This window comes from Caretta caretta, chromosome 6 (genome assembly GCF_965140235.1).
Source record: "Caretta caretta isolate rCarCar2 chromosome 6, rCarCar1.hap1, whole genome shotgun sequence".
Taxonomy (NCBI): domain Eukaryota; kingdom Metazoa; phylum Chordata; order Testudines; family Cheloniidae; genus Caretta; species Caretta caretta.
Window position 1 is genome coordinate 112,712,887 of NC_134211.1, and position 26,943 is coordinate 112,739,829.

The 26,943-nt window shown below is 41.1% G+C and overlaps 1 protein-coding gene across 1 annotated transcript in view; it reads left to right on the forward strand.

Moving 5' to 3' along the window:
• Positions 1 to 26,943, forward strand: part of ASPG (asparaginase) — an 85,003-nt gene that overhangs the window by 35,705 nt on the left and 22,355 nt on the right. The window contains exons 7-11 of the mRNA XM_048855387.2: positions 5,670 to 5,782; positions 10,360 to 10,545; positions 14,357 to 14,470; positions 17,357 to 17,476; positions 26,191 to 26,286. Coding sequence (XP_048711344.1) covers positions 5,670 to 5,782; positions 10,360 to 10,545; positions 14,357 to 14,470; positions 17,357 to 17,476; positions 26,191 to 26,286 — 629 coding nt within the window. The remainder of the gene's footprint in view (positions 1 to 5,669; positions 5,783 to 10,359; positions 10,546 to 14,356; positions 14,471 to 17,356; positions 17,477 to 26,190; positions 26,287 to 26,943) is intronic.

The following is a 26,943-nucleotide window of genomic DNA, read 5'->3' on the forward strand; positions in this document are numbered from 1 at the left end:
AGACATTGTGACATCCTATCTCGGATATCTCAGATATTACACCTTGTGGGATATAAAACACAAATTTAAAGTCTGCACAATATACTAAACCAACCTCTTCATATTTCTACTGGATTGTATGGTAACGGTGGTGTCATAGTCTGGTTTGTGCTGAGGCTTAACAGTGGAACAGAAGCTAGCCAGACTTCCGGACACCACCCCTCTTCTGTCCCTCAACCTCTCCTCCAAAAACAGTTTAGCATACAGTTATGTATGAAGGTCAAAACTTTCAAACTTGGCTGCTTAAAATTAGACTCCTCAAAAAGTGGCCTGATTATTTCAGAAAGGTCTGAAGTCAAAGAGAATTGTGAATGCTTGGCACGTTTGAAAGTCAGACCACATTTGTAGGTGTCTAATTTTTGGCACCCGATTTTGAAAACCTTTAAGGTTTACAATTTTTGTTTTTATATCTCATATGCTTTGGCCTGTTTGCCTTCCTGCCCCAGGCCATGTTGGACATTTAGTACACTAAAATATAATTACCTAACTTTTAAAATAGTGTACATCCTCTTTAGGGGCTTGCCTGTTTCTGAGAAAGATGAGTAATGTGCTATCTTTGTTCCTAAAATAATCAGCTTTGTACTCAAATTTACATAATGCAGAGGAGTATGTATTCTACATCAGTTGAAAGCTTTTTTTTACAAGCATAGCCCATCCAAGTCAGAACAGGTTGCTCGTTATCTGTTGCAATGTGCCAAAAGCTCAGTGAATAACTTCACTAGTTATTCAGTTCATCATATAGGATTCCATAAAGTATTATTCTGAACACAGAAAGGTAGAATTTCTCATACTTCATCCGCCTATCCATAAGCTTCCTTACTTCATATTGGCAGTTCTTAAGATTATTTTCATCAAACAATCCATACAACCTGATGTAGCTGCAGAAGTTGTGGGATAGCGCGTTCATCCAACAGAATGACATAAATTGAGCCATTATATGGAAAATTTCTCCATTCCTTGGATGTTGTATATGGTAACACAAACAGTGCAAAAGAATTACTGAATGAGTTTGTGTACGGCTCTCTGCCTGATTTGAAATGGCTCAAAACAAGCCTTAGCTGGACATGGAAGGATTTTACACTTTTGTTTGTTTGAGAACTAATCCGGCTCAGTTGGACTGATTAGCTAGGAAGCCAGAGCAGAATGTATGAGTGGTGGTAATTGCAGGATGGAAAAATGTCATTTGTAAAGACAATTGCTACTCTTATCCCTGAAGTCATGATCTGCATTAAGCAGATCGACAAAACTCTTGGTGTGGGGAATAATGCTAACTAGAGGAAAGTTTTCTGGCTTTATTAATTTATTTAAAATAGATATCTCTTTCTGGGCTAAGTTACTTTCCTCCATTAATGCTGTAACATTTTGAACACAGAGCATTATTCAGTAGAGCGCATTTTCAGACATAGGTTCAGAAAATATAAGGTAAACATTAGACCTATCCTGGTTATCTCAGCTTTAGTCTTCTTATCTTGGCATGGATCTCTAATGAGAGATGGTTTAATCTTATTTTGGCAAAGTTAACCAGGATAGGTCTAATTCACTCGTAAGTACACTGATAGTTTCCAAAGTAGGTAACATACATTCTGAAGGATATCTCAGCAAAGTCTAATCTTTGACTGATATGGAAGAAAATAAGCTTTCATGTCCTTTAGGTGACACTGGCTTTGAGTGTAGATGAGACTGTTCGTTTTTTAAAAAAACCCTCGTTGCAGGGGAAAAAGAGAAGTGAGGATTCTTGGGCATCTTCGTAAATAACGCTGCTGCTCTTTCTCCTCCCACCTATGAGTATGATGAACAGGGCTTGAAAAATTTCTTTAACACCACTAGCCTGGACAGCCTACTGGCCTGGGTGAGTGAGATTACTACTGCTTCAGCCCTCAAGGCCCTACTCCAAGCCACACCTACCAATAACTTTGCCCCAGTAAATTCTTCCTTGCTAAATAGAGTCAAGGGGTTGGAATCAAACTATGGGAGACTGAGTGATGGGGATTTACAAGTCTAGTTAATGTTTCGGTGCAGTTCGTCACAGGCACATATAAGAGTTTCCCTTGACAGAATCCCAGAAAGAAGCTTTTGTTTGGGATATGCGTTATAACAGCTTCCAGATGGCTTCTTTTGTTGCAGCTTCTTTTGTAAACCTTGTAGGCCACTTTTCCCCTGTTTTATTTAAACCCTAAGAGTACTTCAGCTATTCTGTATATGAAGAGGAAGCCATGCTGGATGCAGGAAGGGGAACAGTTGGAACGTTGTGGGAGACAGAATCTTAAACCAGTGTAAAATGGTATAAAAGTGAGGCGAATAAGTGAAGCTCGCTATTATCATCAAATACTGGCTTGCTGCAGTAGAGTTGATCCATCTTCAAAGGCTAGGTATCGTGGTCTGTAGGGCTATTACGGTGGAATGCTTTTCGCTGCTGATTTAGGATCCTGCTTTGCAGCTGAAGTTTTATCAAACACAGTGTTTTTCAGATTATAGAAAGCATTTGCACGTTACATGATTGAACATATAGATGTGATTCATTTGAGCCATTAGGACTTGATTAACACTGAGCATCTGAGCATACATCCAGTGCCTTCTGTCTTTCTGCTATTAATTTTACTTTAGTCCATGGACCCTTCCTCTGCCCTGCTGCAGGAATTAAATTTTGTAGCTATACGTGCTCAGGTTGAATCTGCACATACATCCCACTGCTCTCTCTCATCCTCAGCAGAGTGGGGATCCATTTGCTCATGAGTGGCTGATTCTTTCGCCGTCATGAATATCACTTTCAATCTGTTTCACAATGTATGAGTAAAAACATTTATCCATATAATCCCCTTGTTTGTTTTTTCTGTAAGCGCTGTGCTGAGACCCTTGTGACGTTTCTGCTATCTTACTTGCCAGGCATGGGATAGTGTTGGGAAGTTCATAATAACTTTATGCTTGTAGATGATATCAGATACGTATAGCCTGTCTTGATTGTTAGAAACCTGTCTTGTCGTAGGATCAATGAGGGGAAAATTGTTTTACTGGGATTTGGAAGGAGGCTTTTAAATATATTTTGGATATTCTTGAAAGCAGTTGTGACTATTGATTGCAAGAAATCGGGATAGTAGCTGAATGTTTTCAGAAGTGACTAATACCTTACAAGACACAGGACAAGTCTATAATAATATGTATCCTAATTTTTTATCTGTCCTTGCAGCCTAGAGGCTTCTCCATAAGTGAAAAGAAACAGCTTGTTTTCCATTGTGAGCTAAGTTTTACAGCATGGCCTGTGCTTTTTGTGAAATATGGTACTTGAAGGCATGGGTGGTTGTATGCCAGTGTACTACTGGTGGAATTCTGCACTACTGCACATGCGCAAAATTCATCGCGCCTGCAGATTTCTTTGTTTTCCCTCAGAAAATGACTTTCTGATGGGGAAGCAAAGGGAAGCCATAAGTGTAGTCATGAGACCCTCCCCAGCAGTATGTTTTGGGTGCCTAGGGCAGCCGGTGGAGAGGTAAATCACTGTGGGGCAGAGGGCGGGACTGGGGAAGACCCGGCTGGTGGCTCCTACCTGTGCTGGGTTCAACTCCTAGTCCCGGCTGGGCAGGGGAGGATGGGACTTCCTCTTCCCCTGCACGGCATCCAGGGCCAGGTCAGACCCACCCCCAGATTTCTCCCTAGGCTGCAAGAAGCTCTGCAAATTCCCTACCCATTGCTCCTCAGCTGCAGGGGGAAGGATCACTGTACGAGGAGCTGCTCCTCCATCCGCCCAACCCCTGTGCTTCTATCCCCCCCCCCATACACAGACCCTCCTGCTGAGCCTCACCCCACCCACATCCAGACCCTCCTACCAAGCACCACTCCCCCTGCACCACCCCAAGGAGCCACCCGCACCTGGATCCCCACTCTATGGTGCCTCAACTAGCGGTGCACCTGGATCCCCACCCCACTGAGCCCCACTCCCCCAGCATCTGGACCCCCACACTGAACCCCCCACACCCAGACCCTCCTGCCAAACTCTATTCCCCCCCCCACAGATCCTGCCCAGCTGAGCCCCAACCACCCTCACCTGGACCCCCCTGCAGAGTCCTATTACTATTGCACCCAGAACCCCCCAACAAGCCCCTGTGCATCCAGATCACTGCCTGTACCCAGATTGCCCCACACAGAACCCTCTCCACCCACACCTGGATCCCCCCACACTAAGCTCCTCCACACTTGGATCCTGCCGGGTTGAACCTGCCTGCCCACATCTGGTGCACCTGACACAGAAGAGCAGGGCCCTGGGGTGTTTCTAGGGCAGGCTTGGTCCTTGCACTGTGTCAGGGTTGGATGCAGCCTCACTGCTGAGCCATGTCCTGGGTGTGGGGGGGAAGCTGCTGAGTGATCGCCTACCTCTGTGCAGCCAATGGTCTGTACTCTCCAATGCCATGGTGGAGCCTCAACATTTATTTGACAAAAAACATTTGCAGAATTTTGCAGAATTTTAAAATATTATGCACAGAATTTTTTTTTGGCACAGAATTTTTAATTTTTTGGCGCAGAATGCTCTCAAGAGTATTGCCAAAGCCCCTTCTACAAGTTGTCAGTTATTGACATTTCTCTCTTGCATTGGAGTAGTAAACTTTTTGAAATCCATAATGCATGATTTGGCTTTTAATAATAGAACACAAACAGACTATTAAACAGCTGGCATCTGGCTTTAAATATATAATCACAGTTAATTGAATCCTTGCTATTTTATTTAATCATTAGTAACTACATTATAAGGTCTGGAGATGATTAGTGGCAACAGTAACAACATCTGTCTTTAATATGATATTCGGAATTCGTGTCACATCTTTCATATTTGAGAAGATGTATTTTTTCTGACTTAGAGTACTTGTTGGTATAATTCCAATTACAAAGTAATGAAGTCCTGATTAGAATGTGTGAAAAATACATGTTTCATTTACGTTAGACCTTCTTCATACCATTCTGTTGCCCCCAAACCTTCCGAGTATTCTAAACAGGTGAAGGTAGAGGGAGGGTAGTTTATAACAGGGGATAGTAATGATGGCATAGGTGTAAGTGTATTATTAGTCAAGCACTTTGCACAATCACTGAATTAACTTTACATTTTCAGAAGATAGTATTAGAATGTATTGTCAACTTCTTTTAACAGCAGATCATGCTGTTCATTAGTAAGGACCAAACAGATACACTTGCATTTAACATTTCTTGTCTTAAATTAGTATTTTATAACCAAGCTGCTGTATTAAAAAAAATCTCTCCTGGGGGAGTAATAATGTGGAAACTTTGCTGCTGAATAATATTGATTTTTTTCTGGAGATCTAAATTATTTGGAATTTTTAAAATATAAATTTTTAAAATATAGCATGTTAAGGCCTGACCTAATGGTTCCTTTAGATGATGTTGAAATATAGGATCATAATAAACACAGTGAGTGAGATCAGCTATTGTTGCTACTCTTGATTATCACTTCACTTCTCCTTTTTAATTTTTTTTTGTATGAAGGTCATATTAATGAATTATAGTACAGACTTTAAAAATAAGGAAGTGTGAGGTACTACAAATACACTTGATATAATGTTGTGAAGTTTAATTAAATGAGCAGTGAGACTTCTCTTTCTTTATGGTGTTCTATTTCTCTTTACCAGTTAACTGGGAGACAGTGTGGAGAGCCAACACCACAAAGAAGTTTAAGGTCCACACTAACATGAACAGGAATGTTGGGCTGCTGCGAATCTTCCCAGGAATTAATGCTGCCACTGTAAGTATTTTGTTTTTAATTGTTGAAATGGTAGAGAGAGTATCCAAACTCATGGCTGCTTGGTCTAACAGAGCTGCAGTGATGCAATATCTGTTGTTATAGATGGAAAAACTGATAAGATCTTTTTGTAAAGGGAAATCATGCCTCACCAATCTACTAGAATTCTTTGAGGGAGGCAACAAGCATGTGGAAAAGGGTGATCAAGGTCCCCCACCAAAGGCTCTTAAGCAAAGTAAGCTGTCATGGGATAAAAGGGAAGGTACTCTTGTGGATCAGTAAGTGGTTAAAAGATAGGAAACAAAGAGTAGGAATAAATGGCCAGTTTTCAGAATGGAGAGAGGTAAATAGTGGGGTCCCCGGGGATCTGTACTGGAACCAGTACTGTTCACATAATCATCAGTGATCTGGAAAAAGGGGTAAACAATGAGGTGGCAAAATTTGCAGATGATACAAAACTACTCAAGATAGTTAAGTCAAAAGCAGACTGTGAAGAGTTACAAAGGGCTGTCACAAACTGGGTGAATGGGCAAGAAAATGGCAGATGAATTTCAGTGTTGATAAATGCAAAGTAATGCTCATTGGAAAACGTAATCCCAACTATACATATAAAATGAGGAGGTGTAAATTAGCTGTTATCACTCAAGAAAGAGATCTTGAAGTCTTGGATAGTTCTCTGAAAACATCCACTCAATGTGCAGCAGCAGTCAAAAAAGCTAACAATGTTGGGAATCATTAGTAAAAAAGGAATAGATAATAAGACAGAACATATCATATTGCTTCTGTATAAATCCGTGGTACGCCCACATCTTGAATACTGTGTGCAGTATTCACCCCATCTCAAAAAAATATATTGGAATTGGAAAAGGTACAAAAAAGGAAAACAAAAATGATTAGGGGTATGGAACAGTTTCCATATGAGGAGAGATTAATAAGACTGGGACTTTTCAGCTTGGAAAACATGACTAAGGGGGGATATGATAGAGGTATATAAAGTCATGAGTGGTGTCGAGAAAGTAAATAAGAAAGTGTTATTTACTCCTTTTTCCAGAAGATGTTGTGAAGGCCAAGACTATAATAGGGTTCAAAAAAGATCTAGATAAGTTCATGGAGGATAGGTCCATCAGTGGCTATTAGCCGGGATGGACAGGGATGGTGTCCTTAGCCTCTGTTTGCCAGAAGCTGGGAATGGGCAACAGGAGATGGATCACTTGATGATTACGTGTTCTGTTCATTCCCTCTGAAGCACCTGGTATTAGCCACTATCAGAAGACAGGATACTGGGTTAGATGGACCATTGGTCTGACTCAGTATGATTGTTCTTATGTTCTTAAGATTTTTAATTGTTTTGGAAACAGCCTTGAGCAATGTACCCTAATTGTGTTGATAAACATTCCTAGTAGTAATATGACTGACCAGTCCTAGCATGGAAAACTATTTAGGAAGGTTTTAAAAGTACCTTTAACCTGAATCACATGGGCTTTGGAATTGATAATGTATCCCTTCCACGTGTTTGGAAGATGTATTTGACCTCTTGACAAGCAAGTGCAAGCTAGAGTGACCAGAAGTGCCTATTTGCCATACAGTCAAGTGTATATGTATAATATACACTTTGCCAAAGGTATGCATGCATATACAATATGGGAAAATGGAGTGAGGAAATCATGCCCTTATCTACAATTCATGCTTCTTCCTGCAACTGGTTTAAGGGTTCAGGGCTCTGATCCTGTTCTATGATATGCTAATGTGAACTCCTGCACCCCGAGAACACCTGGAGCCCTATTGATAACAATGGGATTCCACAGAGGCCAATGCTAGGAGGTTGCTTTGCAGAATTGGGGTCTTACATGGTATGGGCTAGATTCACGAGAGGAAGTTAGGTGCCTAACTGCTATTTTAGGCACCTCCATTCAACATTTAGGTGCCACTGACATTCACAACCCCCCGTTCAGGTCCACCTAACCCTGTAGGTGCCTAAAGTCCTTAAAGCACCTAAGATCCCACCTTAAAGTTCTCTAGCTGCCTAAATGTCTGCTGACGGGCATACATAAAGCCACCTAAGTCCTGACGCCACTGAGCAGCTTTGTGCCTAACTCACCCCTGGGCCCTGGCAGGATTCACAAACTAGGCATTTCCCCGGCCTATCTTGCCTATGGGGCCAAATCCAGTAGGTGTATAGAGAGGCCAACTAAAAGCACCTGACCAGATCAGGCCCTACACAAAATGTGGTGAAGTGGTGCCCCCCACCCTCCCTTATATACTCAATCGCCCAGTGGTTAGAGCACTCATCCAGGATGTGGGGCATGGGAGTTCAAATCCCTCCTCCTCCTGATCTTAGACCAGGGTCTTGAACCCATGTCTTCCACATCTCAGGTGAGTGCCCCAACACTTACTAGCCACGAGTCAGAGGGTATTTTGGGATAGGTCTGTCTCTCCTGTCTGAAGCTCTTTCACTTTGCATGAAATATGTAGGGCTTGTCTATACAGAAAGTTAGTGTGTGGCAAACTGAGGTGTAAATCTACAAGTGTTCTGATGTGCCGTGTGCAAACTGGCCATGTGGATCTTGGGGCTGCATACTAAAAATTCCATAGTGTATTTTGACCTACTGATGTGTCCACTAGGCAGAAGGGTGCCTAAAAGTCAGGGGTTGCAGAGTTCAGTATTGAAGCGCCTGTGTGTCTGTTTTTGAAGTTCCGCCAACCTGAGTTTTTATTTTTCTCATGGCCATTGTCAGCTTAAATTGCATCCAGTAGCTTAAGCAGAAATTGCTCAATTATACTAGTCTTTTTTTTTTTTTTTGGTGAATCTGAACAGATGGAAATGCAGTCGGGTGGTAGATTTGTAATAAAACTCCAACTGTATCGTTTGCCTCATAGGTGACTGTAATGTATTGCAAGTAGTTTATGTGGTCAACAAAGAAATATCTAAGTTGTCTAAAATAATTTCACTAGATGGCTACTTACATTGATGAGATACGTTAGCTGCGTAGTTACCAATTGGACCACAAAAAACTACTTCTCTCTCCCCTCGACCCTTCAATTAAATGAACTGTCTCTTGAATTTAAATTAATTCCTGCAGGCTTCATTATGATTTTGTTTTCTAATGTTTGGAAGGCATATGTACTAAACATGGTAGATTTTATCATTGTGGTTCAAATGTATCAAGTAAGAATTCTGTGAATACGTTGTTCCATTTATGAATATTTCTGTATTTACAAGTAATACATTTACGTTTATCAAATAGTGTTCTGTCATCATGCAATTGCATAGCTTATGTAAGAGAGATAAGATGGGTGAGGGTAATACCTTTTATTGGATCAATTTTTATTGGTGAAAGGGACCAGCTTTTGAGCTCACTCAGAGCTTGAAAGCTTGCCTCTTTCCCCAGCAGAAGTTGATCCAAGAAAATATATTACCCTCACCCACCTTGTCTCTCTAATATCCTGGCACCGACATGGCTACACTACTGCAAAAACCTATGTAATATATTTAAGTAATAGCTTACCATCCTTTTCTCCCTAATGTCATTTTAATCAGCCCTTCCTGTAGAAAATTGCCATTATTTTAAAATATATGCCTCTGGGATTTTCATAGGAGTCTAAAGAAATTGTTTCCCAACTCCCATAGCCTTCTTTTTGAAAACCCCAGCCTTATTTTATAGAAATGATCATCACAAATGGCCAGTGTAGATAAAGGACTTTTATTTTGGGGGAGGGATAGCTCAGTGGTTTGAGCATTGGCCTGCTAAACCCAGGGTTGTGAGCTCAATCCTTGAGGGAGCCATTTAGGGATCTGGGGCAAAAATTGGGTATTAGTCCTGCTTTTGAGCAGGGGGTTGGACTAGATGATCTCCTGAGGTCCCTTCCAACCCTGATATTCTATGATTATTTGTAAGACTCTGATTCCTGCGTGAGACATAATGGCATTTTAACTAAACACTTCTTTATGCACCTCTTATTGAGGGAACTTGTTTGAAAGTATCATGTGATTATTAGTAATCATGACATCACTTTTTGACAGTGCCCTTGCCTTGGAAAGCCGTGTGTCAGAAGTGGTATGAAAATAGTTTTTCTAGTTGTGCAATTTGTATAGGCCGCACCCTTATTTATTAGTTGACAACTTCACAAGTGTAAAACATGCCCTTGTGATCGTGAGGTTTCATTTTTGCAATTCATTTCTGCGTAGGGGTTCGAAGAGAGTTCTTTTTCCCCCCTCCCTGCAATTAGTTCAGTATTCAACTACATATTTCCTCACTGGCTTGAGAAACTCTAATCAAATTAAGTGTTTACCCTGTAAATGTTTTTATATTGACTCCTGTTTTGTAGTGATTGACTTTAAAGCTTTGAATATGGTTAATATGTTTGTGCTACTGTATGGAACCTTGGTGGGGATACTGTCTATAAATGCTGTCAATCATGGTAGCAAGAAGTTTAATTCCTTTTTTTTAGCTCGTGAGTGCCATCCACTGCTTTTGAAAGATCTTTTGAAAAATATGTATGCGGGAGAAAGGGCTTGCTAATCAAATTATATAGCATTAAAGACATGGAGTTGTAATATTTTAACACCTTATTTTAAATAGGTGAAGGCATTTCTTCACGCTCCAATGGAGGGCATTGTACTTGAAACGTACGGAACTGGTAATGCACCAAATAATCGAGAAGATTTGCTAGAAGAACTAAGGAAAGCAACAGAACGAAAAGTAGTGATTCTTAATTGTACCCAGTGCTTACGCGGGAGTGTTGCTGCAGTCTATGCAACTGGACAGGTGAGGGAAATACAGCAATTTCTGATTGCAATGTTATGTAAAAGAAAATTTCACTGATGTGATTGGCTGTATGTTTAATGTGCTAGAAAACAAACATCTAGCTACAGGAAGATATTGTCTATAAAACAGCCATATTAGATTAGTTTTTAAATGGTTCAAGCTGATCTGCAAACAAGATTTTTAAAAAGCCCTTTATTCTAGACTGAATTCTGTAATTAGCTAGACCTGATCCCAGTTTACTGATTGATGGCTTCTGCTATGTGTGTGACACCCCAGCATCCATCTGCAAAATACTGTTGATGTCAATCCCAAAACAACTCCAGTGAGCGTGGAACTGGCTCACGGGGCAGACCAGTCAAGTAATGTCTTTTCAAGTTTGCAGTTACTTTAATACTTACAAAATAAGGGCATTCAGTAAGGTGGCAAACTTCCGAAATATTCTAAACCTCATTGCTTACTTGACCCTCAAGACTCCCATTAGGCTATCTTCATGTGCCAATGAGTTCAGCAGTATAGTATGTACTGGGATGGCCCTCTGAATGGAGGCCAGTAGTCTGTGACTTCTGGAGATCTGAAAGCAGGTGTAGGCTAGTTTAAAGCAAATTTATATGCAGACACTGACATTCTTGGTATTCAGGGTATTCAGTATACTTTAAAAGAGTTTTCCTTACCTTATTTGCAATTCACAACCTTTTTGGTTAGTCAAAATATTGGTAGGACTAATGAGCCTCACAGACCCGACCAGTGTTCATAACCTGTGTGATAATTCTGAATTGTGGAAGGAAAGTTCATTTGTCTTGCTTAACTTTCCTCCTATTCCCTAGCCTATGCCTGCTTTCAGATCTCCATTGACTATTCAATGGCTAACCTTTTTAATAGTATGCCTTGTTTATAAATATCACTTCTTTGTACAGTAGGACTGAACTATTATTGTTTCTTATATATGGGATAGCTCAGTGGTTTGAGCATCGGCCTGCTAAACCCAGGGTTGTGAGTTCAATCCTTGAGGGGGCCATTTAGGGATCTGGGGCAAAAATTGGGGATTGGTCCTGCTTTGAGCAGGGGGTTGGACTAGATGACCTCCTGAGGTCCCTTCCAACCCTGATATTCTATGATTCTATGAAATATTTTGATGCAGCTTTATTTATTTTTTGTTTCAACAACTTTTCTTATAACATAATATATAACTGAGGAAAAAAGGAAACATAAATTGCGACATTACCCAGGGTACAATCTGGACTGTTGAACAGCTGTATCCCCTCAATTCTCCAAACAGGGTTTTACACCAGCCTTTTACACTGCTTTGCTGTGAGAGCAACCACTCCTGGTCTGCTCTCACACAGCCTCCAGCATGTAAATTACTCCGAGCTATACTATCTGAGTGCTATTGCCAGCCACTCTTGAATTACACTGTAGAGCAACACCAGCAAACTCCCAGTCCTAGACTGCCCCCAGAAATGTGCATCTTGGATTGCCCAGCCCTCTCCTGGACAATACAAACTCACATAAAGCCCGTAATTTTATTAATAGAAAATGATATGTTTAAATCCTGTTATCTCAAGTGAAGTGTCCCAAACACTTCAATCCAAGCACACCGGTTTAGATAAAACAAGTTTCTTAACTACAGAAAGATAGATTTTACATGATTACAAGTAATGAGGCATAACATTGATGTTTTGGGCTAACATCAATTGGGAATTTAGAGGGATTGCTTTGACCATCATGGAGCTCCCATACATTTTGGTTAATGCAAAAATATATGGAGAATGAAAAAAGCAATCGATAAACAACTGAATGTAAAAATGTTTAGAATGTAAAGTTTGTTCACTAAATAATCCCAAGATACCCGAAATGGCAAAATTTCATGAGAAAAAAATCTAATTTACTATATGACATTCTGCTTCAACAAAAATGTGTATGGGGTGGGGGGGAACAATTTTTTCCCTATATTTTGGCTGAAAAATTCTCCGTAAGTAGAGCACCTCTGCAAATGAGTTCTTGTGTTTGAGCCAAAGTGCTGTTTTTGTAATTTGACTCAAGTCATTAGCATTCCCCCTTCTTATTAAACCTTTATAGGGTTATTTAGTCACTTTCAGTCACTTGTTAATTCCTGGGTCCCAGCTTTTCAACGTGGTGCATGTATTATGTGGCTTCACCAACTTCCACTGATGGAGGCTATACCCTATTTATATTGGTATCTGTACAGGAGAACTTTGCCAACATGTACAGAGCCATGATGTGTTCTGGCTGAATTCTACATAATTTATTTAATGCTGGTTTTTCACTGCCGTTCCCTTTTCAGAGTAACAGCTCTGTGGAGGAAACATGTTGGCTGAGTTCTGGAAATTTACTATAATATTAATTTCTTTCAAAAAAGCTTATATTAAATTTTTTATATTTAAAAAAAAGGTAAAAAACATTTTGTCTGGCTGGTAATAATGTTACCTTCACTACATATGGCATTATCCTGTCATTTGTACATACATTGGTGAGGCCTCATCTGGAGTACTGTGTCCAGTTTTGGGCCCCACACTTCAAGAAGGATGTGGATAAATTGGAGAGAGTCCAGCGAAGGGCAACAAAAATGATTAGGGGTCTGGAACACATGAGTTATGAGGAGAGGCTGAGGGAGCTGGGATTGTTTAGCCTGCAGAAGAGAAGAATGAGGGGGGATTTGATAGCTGCTTTCAACTACCTGAAAGGGGGTTCCAAAGAGGATGGCTCTAGACTGTTCTCAATGGTAGCAGATGACAGAACGAGGAGTAATGGTCTGAAGTTGCAGTGGGGGAGGTTTAGATTGGATATTAGGAAAAACTTTTTCACTAAGAGGGTGGTGAAACACTGGAATGCGTTACCTAGGGAGGTGGTAGAATCTCCTTCCTTAGAGGTTTTTAAGGTCATGATTTAACTGGGAATTGGTCCTGCTTCGAGCAGGGGGTTGGACTAGATGACCTTCTGGGGTCCCTTCCAACCCTTATATTCTATGATTCTATGATTATTTTAGCTAGTCAGGTGATTTAGTGGTTAAACAATCACAGTTCATCTCAAACTCTTTTAATTAACTGAATATCTGGACTCTGATCCACCTCCTCAGCACAGATTATAATTGAGGGGTCTATGTGGTGATAGGAAGTGGGGGAAATCACTTCCCCTCCTATCCAGACCATGAAAAAGCCTTAGCTGTTCTTTGGCTGAAAACACTGTGTAACTTTCCAGCACAGAAGGAAGTTTTAAATGGTACATAAAGATCTTAAGGAAACCTCATTTGTCTTCACTCCATGGTTGGTATGCTCTGTAAATGTACATACTGAAGGTAGGTCAATTTGGTTTTGCTTTTGCATTGGTTCAATCATTAGTTAATTGCTGAATTGTATAGGGAAAGCAATCTTTCTCTAGCAAGCACTATTTGGTTTTTGCCAGAACTGTAATTATTCAGTCTAGTCTCATATCCTAAATCATACACAGGTAATGCAGCTTAGAATGGTCTGACAACACCCACATTGGTAGCACACTGCAGTACTGAAATACATCCAGGGAAATACCACATAATAAATTGGTCAATATGTTTGTGGGAAAACAACATATTTGGCAAATTTAAAAACACCACTGATTTTAAAAATTAGTAACTGCAGCTTTATAATAAGGGCTAATCTAACAACTGTTTACGTAGTTAATACACACCCATAACCTCTTCCTTTTAGGATAAAGAAATGGTCATTCTGTGTCTTTAGTAATCCCTTGTGCATCAATACTGTATAGAAGTGTTTCTGAATACTACACTAATTAAGTTAAAGTTTCTTTTCATTCACAGACTCTCACTGCTGTAGGAGTAATTCCAGGGGGTGATATGACACCGGAAGCAGCCCTAGCTAAACTCTCATACACATTGAGCAAAAGCCATCTTAGCTGGGAGGAGAAGAAGGAGGTAAATATTTCACTGTTAGTTTAGTAGACTTTTAATAGTGGTTGGTTTTTTAAATCAAATTTTTTAATGTTTACTGCACTGACTTCTGTCTAGTAAAATTATTTGACTTTTTATGTTAATTTTTGAGTATTTGCTTCCACTGTCTAATCTGAAGGCATCACACCCTCTTACTTTATGCAAAATAATGTTGTTATAGAACTATGAAAATAGGTAGATTTGAGGGGGGAAGAAAATCCTCAGACCTCAACATAGAGGTCAGTTGAAAACCAACACCGATATTTAAAACTTCTGCTTTTAAATTCAGCAGTGGATCTGTCCTGCAGCTTCAGCACAGACTCCAAATAAATAATGTGCAAACTGAAACTGAGAATGGAGGTGAAATCCGGGCTCCATTGAAGTCAATGGAAATTTTGTCCCTGATTTCAGTGGAGCCAAATTTCACCCAGGGTTTATATTTGAGTCTTCATGTAGTAACTGGTGCATCTTATTATGCTTGCCACTTTATTTGAAGTCTGTGAGTCTTGAGTGTCAATGTTAGATGTAATTTTGTTAAGATGAAAAGATTTGTATTGAGTATGTTCTTTAAGCACAGACCATTTCTCCGCGTCCCTGACTCTCAAGTGTTTATTAATTGACTATATATTTATAATTACTAGTTAATGACAGATTCTTTTTGGTTAATTAATGTCTTAGGTGTTGGGAAATAGAGAGAGTTAATACAACATATACAAATATATAGCCCTGTGTTAAACATTCTCTTTTCGGTGGCGGAATGCTAGCAACCGTATACACTAAAACTTTTGTTTTTATATGCAGCAAAGTCATAGTCCTGATGGAGTAAAGTTGTTATCCTGATTTTTTGGATGATATCAACATGAGTCATTCTCTAGATTTAACCTATCAAACTAATGATTTTCCACTCCGTTGGATGTGCTAGGTAAAACAAAACCTGATCAGTTGTGGAAAAAAATCTATTTCAAAATCAATACCTTCAAATAATGTCTGTAAAAAAAGGTATTCTATAGGATTTTCATCTATGTGCATGGGGATGGAGGGTGGTGGCGTTTCCTTTCCTTCCAGCTTTAAATTTAAATAGTCTCCTTGTAAACTTTGTAAGAGATTTACTAGCTGTCTGAATATGAAATTTTAATATTTTTAGAACGGTCAGCCGTGTCTTTTTCTTACCACTATCTAATTTAATAGTTTTTTATTTTAAACATATTCTGTGTGTGTAACTTAACAAAACTTTGTCCTGGAAAGGAGGGGGTCTCCTTGCTGTGCGAGGAGCGACTGTGCACAACATACTTCATGCAGGAACACATTCAACAAAAGGTGTAGTAGAGAATATGGCTTATCGGTCTCGCACCGCCCAAGAAGCAGTGGTAGTCCATATGTGACCCCACAGCAATGAATGCATAATTTCTACTTTGCCTTTTTAAAAAATGTATTTTTTTAATGAAAGCTCTTCAGTGGTGTCTTTTAGCAGGCTGACCAATCTGAATCATGTCAGCCTGCCAAATCTGAAAATTGCTATGCACCATACATAACTTCCACTGATGTGCATATGATGGGACTCTTCCAGCAGACAGTTACAATATTGTAAGTGTTTGGGGGTTTTTTTTATAAAGGACATGCCTAGACACAGGTAAATCTGCGGCACTCTTTCTTCCCACATCACACCTTGCTTTCTTGCAAACTTGCACAGTCCTGCTTCTTAAAATTCTATTTGAGACAACTTACTGCCTAATAGTTGTGGAAGCGCCTTGACGAGAGAAAGCCAGCATATAAAATCATCAAAGTTGGAGAAACCAGTGGATTTGTTAATGTTCACGATGTTCAGATTTGTTCCCTCTTTCCTCAAGCTTTTATGGAACCTTATTTCTAGGTTTAGGAGTGTCTCTATGTAGGACTGCTGGAACAATTTGTATAGTGGGGGTGCTAAGAGCCGTTGAACCATTCTGTAAACCCTGTCTATAATGGTATCCACTTCAAGCCAGAGAGTGCAGCAGCACCCCTAGTTCCAGCACCTAGGTCTCTGTTCTTCTCCAGTCTTGTTTCAGAGGCTGCTTCTGAGCAGGGAGTTTCTCATTGCTGCTTGATCCTGGTTAGTGCTAAGGCTCTCATCCTGCAAATACTAAATACATGTTTAATGTTGAAACACTGAAATCAGTGGGGCTATGCGCATGCTTAAAGTTAAGCATGTGTCTAAGGGTTTACAGAATCAGGGCCAAAGGTCCTGATTCAAAGCCTATTAAAATTGATATGAATCTTTCCATTGATGAACCTTTCCATTGATTGGGCTTTTGATTAAGCGGTAAGTGTGCAGTCAGTGCAGGGCATACTAGTTAAACATTGCCTTGCTTCGTTACTCCAAAACACTGGACAAAGGCAGGATCTCAGAAGGCCCAGTGCTTTTCCTAAAGTCACCACTGGTCTCCTAGTTTTATTTTCTCATTCAGTCTTTTAACTTACTGTTCGTTTAAATAGGATGCTACTTACCATGCTGGGAAATCTTGACTACTTAAACCAAACTGTTCTCACACACACCCCCACCCCAAACATCTTGCTTCGCCTTCTGGATTTTCCAGTATGTTCTGATGTTTCTCTATCTTTTAGGTTATAAACTCTTTGGAATGATCACTGTTTTTACCTTTGTGTCTTCTCCAGTGCCACTTATACTGTGCTAAGCAAATAAATAATAGGCTATAGAAAATATTAAGTAATGTCAACTGTGTTCTTATTCTATGGGGCAAAACTAATTTTTACAGTAAATTGCACTCATTTGCATTTTCTGTAACTTTCTAGCTTAGGCTAGTAAAAATTAACATCATCAATCCTTTTTTCTCTTGCTTTTTACAATGATTTGATTGTTTGCTCATTTTTCAGATGCTGAGTGAGAATCTGAGAGGAGAAATGACTGTAGTACCCACGGGAGCCAAGATCTCTCTTACAGATAGCAAGTTTATTCAAGTTATTGCCAAATCTCTAAGTGTCAGCTGCAAGGAGGTACCTACTTTAAATATTTAAAGTCAACTCATGTACAGCAGAAAATTAACTTAAACAAGTATATCTTAAAGGTGAAATACAGTGCAACGTTGAAAATGAAACACAAATTTTCTTGCTAAGTGTCCCAGCTAACCAGGCCATGGGGGGGCATTTGGTACAACAATAAGTTAAACCTTGAATTTCTTTTCTATGTCTGTAAAATTCTCTTGATTACTCCTTGGTTCACTGATGATCTAGGCTATCACAAATACTACACAGGTCATTGTCATGCATGGTACTTATGGTGTGAAAGAAAATACTAAATTATTTTGAATTTTCTACATATTTTGACAGTATGGAACAATTCAAGCATAGAGGAAAAATACTGTAATTATAAACAAAATTATAAATGACTAGTACAATGGGAGGCATTCTGTGAGTAGCTATTAATGCGGAGTCAATATTGGTCACCGTTGATTGCACAACAAATGTTCTATGGAGAACATTGCAAGACATAATTATTATGGTCTTCTCTTGGCTTGTTTTCAGGGAAGGTTTAATTTAATTTAATACCTACTCTACAGTGCATGGGGATAGGAGAGAAGGAAAAAGGGTGTGGGACTGGGGTCACATAGAGTGAGTTAAGCATAAAAGAAGTTGAAGACTAGGTTTAGAAGGTTACAAGCTCTCCTGCTCATTGAACTCATGGAATTGGCAAAAAGAACAGGAGGACTCGTGGCACCTTAGAGACTAAAAAATTTATTAGAGCATAAGCTTTCGTGGGCTACGAGAGTTTTAAAACAAACAAAAATAACCCCCCCACTTATAGCAGGGACAGTGTGTTCCAGATTTTCTGGGGTCATTCTATTAGCGTCAGCGGAACTGGTTGCTGCTGTTCTTTGAATTTTAGGTCACTAAGCTCTTTATCATGCTTTATGAGATAAGATCTCGCTAATGACCCATTGAGGAGGCTTGGAATGACCCCAAATAAGACGCCAGGGCTTGGGTAAATACAGTTTTTGTACTGCTTTAACTTTATCATTTAGAAACTGTATAGTTAAATCAGTACAAACCTCTAATGTGGACACAATTATACCAGTATAAAGGTGCCTTATAGTGCTATAGCTTATAACTCTGAATGCTAGGGGTTTGTACAAACTTAACTATTTTGATTAAAAAAAAAAACCACACCACTACTCAAAATAATTAATTTGGAACAAAAACTGCGCATAGATCAGATCTAAGGAAGGGTACAAAGTAAAGCTATTGGACTCTTTGGCTCTTTCCTCTTTACGAAGTTGGTGTCTCCTAATAAAGTGTCTTTTGATAGTCCTATCAGAGACGAGTCAGAACCTTATTGACCACACTCATTTTAACATATGGCTTAGAGTGAAGTAGGAATGGTATGAAACTTGCAGGGGTGAGGTACATATTGAAAATATTTCTCTCTCTCTCTCTCTCTCTTTCTCTCATGTTTAGGTAGTATACAGGAAGATCAAAAGTATCTTCATGCTGCATTTTTTTGTTGGCTTTTGTGAATCATAGATTCAACTTGTGCTCTCAGAGGCTGAGATCAGAGAGAAATTTTGATAGAAAAGTATTAGCCCTGTGCTGTACCTCTGGGAGATGCTGCATTTTGCTCCTATTTTGATTTTAGGACTGGGAGCTGAGACAGCATCCTTATTAATCTGCAGGTCAAATGAGTGAATCTGCAGACATTGGGAAATAGCTTGCTGGTTCTGTTTGACCTGGATAACAGCTGGTAGGCTGATAAATGCTTTGTTGAGGAACAGCTACACCATTTCTAATCTCACGCACCTCAGGTCAATAAATACATCTTTGGTGCAGTTGGACTGGATCAACACAGACGTCTGTAAGGGGAGAATACATATATTACTTGCTTTTGGTAAACCCTGACCCAGCTGGTCAGACAAGGAGCTTAAGGACCCAAATGCCTTGTCCACCAGGGCTAAATGCAGCCTCAGGACTTGAAGCAGAAAGTTGACCATGTTAACTCAGTGCATGTGGGTGAAGGTATCTACCTGTAAGCCATGCCACTGAGCACAGTAGTACAATAATAGGTTAAATTTGGGAAAGGAGAGCCCTAAGAGACAACAGTGTGTTCCAGTACATACAAGGGTCTAGCATAATGTGTGTTAATGTTGAAGGCCTTGGTGGGTGCCTACCGAGTGTTGAGTGCACCAGAAGTTTCTTGATGCTCAATCCTTCTTACGAGTAGAGTTGGGCAAAGTTTTTTACAACACACTGTGTTTTTTGCTGAAAACTACATTTCGGGGGGCCTGAAACAATTTGCCAAATTCAGGTCAAATTTAATGAATACTTCCGGTTGGAAAAAAAAGCTTTTTAATTTCAATTTTGGCCAATAAGAAAGGTGAAGAACAGCCAAATCAAAACAAAAAACTAAAGGGGGAAAAAAAGAACAAAAAGCAAAATTTGTTTTGAGTCGACCAAAATGTTTCGGTTGATACAAAACGATTTTTTATTTTTTTTATTAGACGAAAAAATGTTTTAGTGAATTGAACCAGATTTTTTATCTGATTTTTTTTTTCCAGTTTGGCCCAGAAAAATTCATTATTTGCACAGCTCAAATAGTGACTTATTGCTTAGTAACATAGATCTAATTTTTGGAGTTTATGCAGCATATTCTTCCATTATGAAAAGCATTTCCAAGCAGAATGATTATTAAAAAAACAAAAACAAAGCCAGAGCAAAAGCAAGTGTTGCTGCCCTAGGTTCAAAACATGAGCAGAAACTTCTCAACATAGTATATATTAGCAAATGGTGTTCTATGTATACTTTAAAATGGAGTTCAGTATTGTTCTCATAGAATGTTCATTGGTTTAAAATCTCAAAAATGACCAGTGATTCTGGGATTGTTTCTATGTTTAGGTGCACCGTTTGAGACACCTTATAGGGGTCTTACTTTCAAAGGGTATGTCTACACTACGAAATTAGGTCGAATTTATAGAAATCGTTTTTTTAGAAATCGTTTTTATATATTCGAGTGTGTGTGTCCCCACAGAAAATGCTCTAAGTGCATTAAGTGCATTAACTTGGCGGAGTGCTTTCACAGTTCCGAGGCAAGCGTCGACTTCCGGAGCGTTGCACTGTGGGTAGCTATCCCACAGTTCCCGCAGTCTCTGCTGCCCATTGGAATTCTGGGTTGAGATCCCAATGCCTGATGGGGCTAAAACATGGTCGCAGGTGGTTCTGGGTACATATCGTCAGGCCCCCGTTCCCTCCCTCCCTCCATCAAAGCAGCAGCAGACAATCGTTTCGTGCCTTTTTTCTTGAGTTACCTGTGCAGACGCCATACCACGGCAAGCATGGAGGCCGCTCAGGTAACTGTCACTATATGTCTCCTGGGTGCTGGCAGACGTGGTACTGCATTGCTAAACAACAGCAGCAACCCCTTGCCTTGTGGCAGCAGACGGTACAATAGGACTGGTAGCCGTCATCGTCATGACCAAGGTACTCTTGGCCACGTCGGCCAGGAGCACCTGGGCAGACATGGGTGCAGGGACTACATTAGAAATGACTTGACCAGGTCATTCTCTTTAGTCCTGCAGTCAGTCCTATTGAACCATCTTATGGTGAGCAGGCAGGCGATACGGATTGCTAGCAGTCCTATTGTACCATCTTCTGTTGGGCAGGCAAGAGATGAGGATGGCTAGCAGGCCTATTGTACCATCTTCTGCCGAGCAGCCATGAGATGTGGATGGCTTGCAGTCCTTCTGCACCATCTGCTGCCAGCCAAAGATGTAAAAGATAGATGGAGTGGATCAAAAAAAGAAATAGATCAGATTTGTAAGCCAACCCTGTAAGCCATGTCATCAGTCGCCCCTCCCTCCGTCAGAGCAACAGCAGACAATCGTTCCGCGCCTTTTTTCTGTGCGGACGCCATACCAAGGCAAGCATGGAGGCCGCTCAGCCCACTTTGGCAATTAGGAGCACATTAAACACCACACGCATTATCCAGCAGTATATGCAGCACCAGAACCTGGCAGAGTGATACTGGGCGAGGAGGCGACGTCAGCGCAGTCACGTGAGTGATCAGGACATGGACACAGATTTCTCTGAAAGCATGGGCCCTGCCAATGCATGCATCATGGTGCTAATGGGGCAGGTTCATGCGGTGGAACGCCGATTCTGGGCTCGGGAAACAAGCACAGACCTGTGGGACCGCATAGTGTTGCAGGTCTGGGACGATTCCCAGTGGCTGCGAAACTTTCGCATACATAAGCGCACTTTCATGGAACTTTGTGAGTTTCTTTCCCCTGCCCTGAAGCGCATGAATACCAAGATGAGAGCAGCCCTCACAGTTGAGAAGCGAGTGGCGATAGCCCTGTGGAAGCTTGCAACGCCAGACAGCTACCGGTCAGTTGGGAATCAATTTGGAGTGGGCAAATCTACTGTGGGGGCTGCTATGATGCAAGTAGCCCACGCAATCAAAGATCTGCTGATATCAAGGGTAGTGACCCTGGAAAATGTGCAGGTCATAGTGGATGGCTTTGCTGCAATGGGATTCCCTAACTGTGGTGGGGCCATAGACGGAACCCATATCCCTATCTTGGCACCAGAGCACCAAGCCGGCAAGTCCATAAACCGCAAGGGGTACTTTTCAGTAGTGCTGCAAGCTCTGGTGGATCACAAGGGACGTTTCACCAACATCAATGTGGGATGGCCGGGAAAGGTACATGACGCTCGCATCTTCAGGAACTCTGGTCTGTTTCAAAAGCTGCAGGAAGGGACTTTATTCCCAGACCAGAAAATAACTGTTGGGGATGTTGAAATGCCTGTAGTTATCCTTGGAGACCCAGCCTACCCCTTACTGCCATGGCTCATGAAGCCGTACATAGGCAGCCTGGACAGTAGTCAGGAGCTGTTCAACTACAGGCTGAGCAAGTGCAGAATGGTGGTAGAATGTGCATTTGGACGTTTAAAGGTGCGCTGGTGCAGTTTGCTGACTCGCTTAAACCTCAGCGAAACCAATATTCCCACTGTTATTACTGCTTGCTGTGCGCTCCACAATATCTGTGAGAGTAAGGGGGAGACGTTTATGGCGGGGTGGGAGGTTGAGGCAAATCGCCTGGCTGCTGGTTACGTGCAGCCAGACACCAGGGTGGTTACAAGAGCACAGGAGGGCGCGGTATGCATGAGAGAAGCTTTGAAAACCAGTTTCATGACTGGCCAGGCTACGGTGTAAAAGTTCTGTTTGTTTCTCCTTGATGAAACCCCCCGCCCCTTGGTTCACTCTACTTCCCTGTAAGCTAACCACCCTCCCCTCCTCCCTTCGATCACCGCTTGCAGAGGCAATAAAGTCATTGTTGCTTCACATTCATGCATTCTTTATTCATTCATCACACAAATAGGGAGATGACTTCCAAGGTAGCCCAGGAGGGGTGGTGGAGGAGGGAAGGAAAATGCCACCCAGCACTTTAAAAGTTTACAACTTTAAAATTTATTGAATGCCAGCCTTCTGTTCTTTGGGCAATCCTCTATGGTGGAGTGGCTGGTTGGCCGGAGGCCCCCCCACCGCGTTCTTGGGCATCTGGGTGAGGAGGCTATGGAACTTGGGGAGGAGGGTGGTTGGTTACACAGGGACTGTAGCGGCAGTCTGTGCTCCAGCTGCCTTTGCTGCAGCTCAACCATACACTGGAGCATATTGGTTTGATCCTCCAGCAGCCTCAGTATTGAATCCTGCTTCCTCTCATCACGCTGCTGCCACCTTTCAGCTTCAGCCCTCTCTTCAGCCCGCCACCTCTCCTCCCGGTCATTTTGTGCTTTCCTGCACTCTGACATTATTTGCCTCCACACATTCGTCTGTGCTCTGTCAGTGTGGGAGGACAGCATGAGCTCAGAGAACATTTCATCACGAGTGCGTTTTTTTTTCTTTCTAATCTTCACTAGCCTCTGGGAATGTGATCATTGAAACACATGCAAGTGGTGGAGAAAAAAAAAGCGACAGTGGTATTTAAAAAGACACATTTTATAAAACAATGGCTACACTCTTTCATGGTAAACCTTGCTGTTAACATTACATACATAGCACATGTGCTTTCGTTACAAGGTCGCATTTTGCTTTCCCCCACCGTGTGGCTACCCCCTCAACCCTCCCCTCTCCCCCTGGCTAACAGCGGGGAACATTTCTGTTCAGCCACAGGCAAACAGCCCAGCAGGAATGGGCTCCTCTGAGTGTCCCCTGAAGAAAAGCACTCTATTTCAACCAGGTGACTATGAATTATATCTCACTCTCCTGAGGATAACACAGAGAGATAAAGAACGGATGTTGTTTGAACGCCAGCAAACATACACTGCAATGCTTTGTTGTACAATGATTCCCGAGTACGTGTTACTGGCCTGGAGTGGTAAAGTGTCCTACCATGGAGGACGCAATAAGGCTGCCCTCCCCAGAAACCTTTTGCAAAGGCTTTGGGAGTACATCCAGGAGAGCCGCGAATGCCAGGGCAAAGTAATCCTTTCACATGCTTGCTTTTAAACCATGTATAGTATTTTAAAAGATACACTCACCGGAGGTCCCTTCTCTGCCTGCCGAGTCCAGGAGGCAGCCTTGGGTGGGTTCGGGGGGTACTGGCTCCAGGTCCAGGGTGAGAAACAGTTCCTGGCTGTCGGGAAAACCGGTTTCTCCGCTTGCTTGCTGTGAGCTATCTACAACCTCCTCCTCATCATCATCTTCTTCGTCCCCAAAACCTGCTTCCGTATTGCCTCCATCTCCATTGAAGGAGTCAAACAACACGGCTGGGGTAGTGGTGGCTGAACCCCCTAAAATGGCATGCAGCTCATCATAGAAGCGGCATGTTTGGGGCTCTGACCCGGAGCGGCTGTTCGCCTCTCTGGTTTTCTGGCAGGCTTGCCTCAGCTCCTTAAGTTTCACGCAGCACTGCTTCGGGTCCCTGTTATGGCCTCTGTCTTTCATGCCCTGGGAGATTTTGACAAAGGTTTTGGCATTTCAAAAACTGGAACGGAGTTCTGATAGCATGGATTCCTCTCCCCAAACAGCGATCTGATCCGGTATCTCCCATTCAGTCCATGCTGGAGCTCTTTTAGCGATTCTGGGACTCCATCATGGTCACCTCTGCTGATGAGCTCTGCATGGTCACCTCTGCTGATGAGCTCTGCATGGTCACCTGCAGCTTGCCATGCTGGCCAAACAGGAAATGAGATTCAGAAGTTCGCGGTTCTTTTCCTGTCTACCTGGCCAGTGCATCTGAGTTGATAGTGCTGTCCAGAGCGGTCACAATGGAGCACTCTGGGATAGCTCCCGGAGACGAATACCGCCGAATTGTGTCCACAGTACCCCAAATTCGAGCCGGCAAGGCCGATTTAAGCGCTAATCTACTTGTCAGGGGTGGAGTAAGGAAATCGATTTTAAGAGCCCTTTAAGTCTAAAAAAAGGGCTTCATCATGTGGACGGGTGCAGGTTTACATCGATTTAACGCTGCTAAATTCGACCTAAAGTCCTAGTGTAGACCAGGGCAAAACCTGGGTGATCTTTTGAAACTCAGACCCCTTTTTAAATTGTCTCAGGTTTGGTTCCCAAAAATGGAGACACCCATAGTTGTTAGTCCCTTTTGAAAATGAAGGCCTTGATCTCTTTAATCAGCCTGAGTTTTCTATGAGCCTTATGATGGTGGATCCGTGGTATGTCTATCATATTTATATATTTTACCCTTCAGTCTGACCAGCTACCACAAAAAGACAAAATATTGTAAATTTCTATGTGAATCAATCAGAACAGGCCTCAAAATTTAAGAATCTTTAACAAATGTGGTTCAAAAAGGTCACACCTTATCGATATTAGGATGTGCCATATTTTGCAGGATCCTACTTAGCTATGGGGCTTGTAAATACTGAAAAAGGTTGTTTAAACAAAGGTTGTTTAGTAAATAGCTGTTAGAATCAGCACAGTCAGACGAGAACTCAGAAGTGTCCTAACTCCATATTGACTTTAGGAAACTGATATCTGTAGTTAGTAAGGAAGTGGTAAGTTTGATAATAATACAATTTTCAGGCATTTAATTTATTATTATTGATCACTTCTTTATTATTTTGGTTTTTATTTGAAGTGGGAGATTGTTTTAAAATTAATTATCAAACTTTAAAGATGGCTGCCTTGGGGCTTTTTCATTTCCATTTGAACTAGAAGAACCGGCGTTCATTGTTCAGGAAAAAAGACTTTTAAAAATATGTTATTCCAGTTGCATATTGTTTATTGGCCAAATCTGGGACCAAAAATTTTCCAAAAAACTAATATTAGTTTGAGATGAGCACATCTTGATAATATGAGGGAGTTTTGCTATGTAGAATTCACGTAAAGACAGGGATGTCATTTGAGGGATCTGAAAAAAACTAATTAGCATGTGGGTCTGAAATAGCATAGTTTAGAAATCCTCTTTATTTAATTCTAGTATAACTAGGAAATGAGAGAGGTCCAAGTAACTATGGAAACAGGTTTCAGAGTGGTAGCCGTGTTAAAGTATACATGTAACTTCTTTTCCCTCAAAGAATATGAACAAGATTGTTTTTACTAACTGGTATCCTCAGTTATTATATTTGTATTATTAGATCTACAAGTAAACGTGGGTGCAATATTGTTCTTCTGATGTAGGTGTCAGTAGTTCTAAGGACACAAATAGTAAATAAAAAGATATGTATGATACTAAAACTTTTAAATTTTATTTTGTGTTTCTCAGGAGCTAGAAGCCATTAGAGATGCATTAATTCCTTCTTTGGCCTGTGCTGCAGCTAAAACAGGTGACATAGATGCACTAAAAGCCATAGGAGAAATGGTAAAAAAAATTAAACTCTTTACAAATCTTTTATTTATAGCTTAATACAAAATGCATTTGTAAGAGACTGGAAGCAAGCAATATGTCTGTATAATAGAGTATGATAGTAACACTACAATCAAGGTGAGATGACAAGCATTTATTAATAGGTACTTCAGTCTAGTCTTTTCAAAAATGCTGTATTTCATGTGACATCTTTCAGGCTTGTTCTCAGCCTGTCACTTGTGACTTTGTGAACTAAGATAAATATGCAAATGCATTCTACCTTCCCCTTAACTATTCATTTCCATACTTTTAAATGCTTAGGGTTCTTTTTAACTGCAACTTTCCTTTTATATCCATAGTACCCACCTTTATGTAGAGTTTAAACATGGTTTTGTCAATTTCCTTTTCTTAAAACAACAAAACAAAATACTGGGCTAAAGCAGAATTTAGCTCCCCATTTCCCCAGTAGTCCACTCTCTCCCTGCAATGTGGAGCTTAGGAGCTCTACCACATTGCTGGCATTTCCTATCTTGTTCTGGCCTGTTCACATTTTGAGCTCTCCAGATAACACCACCCCACAGAGTTCTAAGCTCCTACTGCCATTCCTGGACCACTCTGATTCCCCAGTTTCCTGGCTCACGCTGCCATACAGCACTTAGGACTGATCCTAAA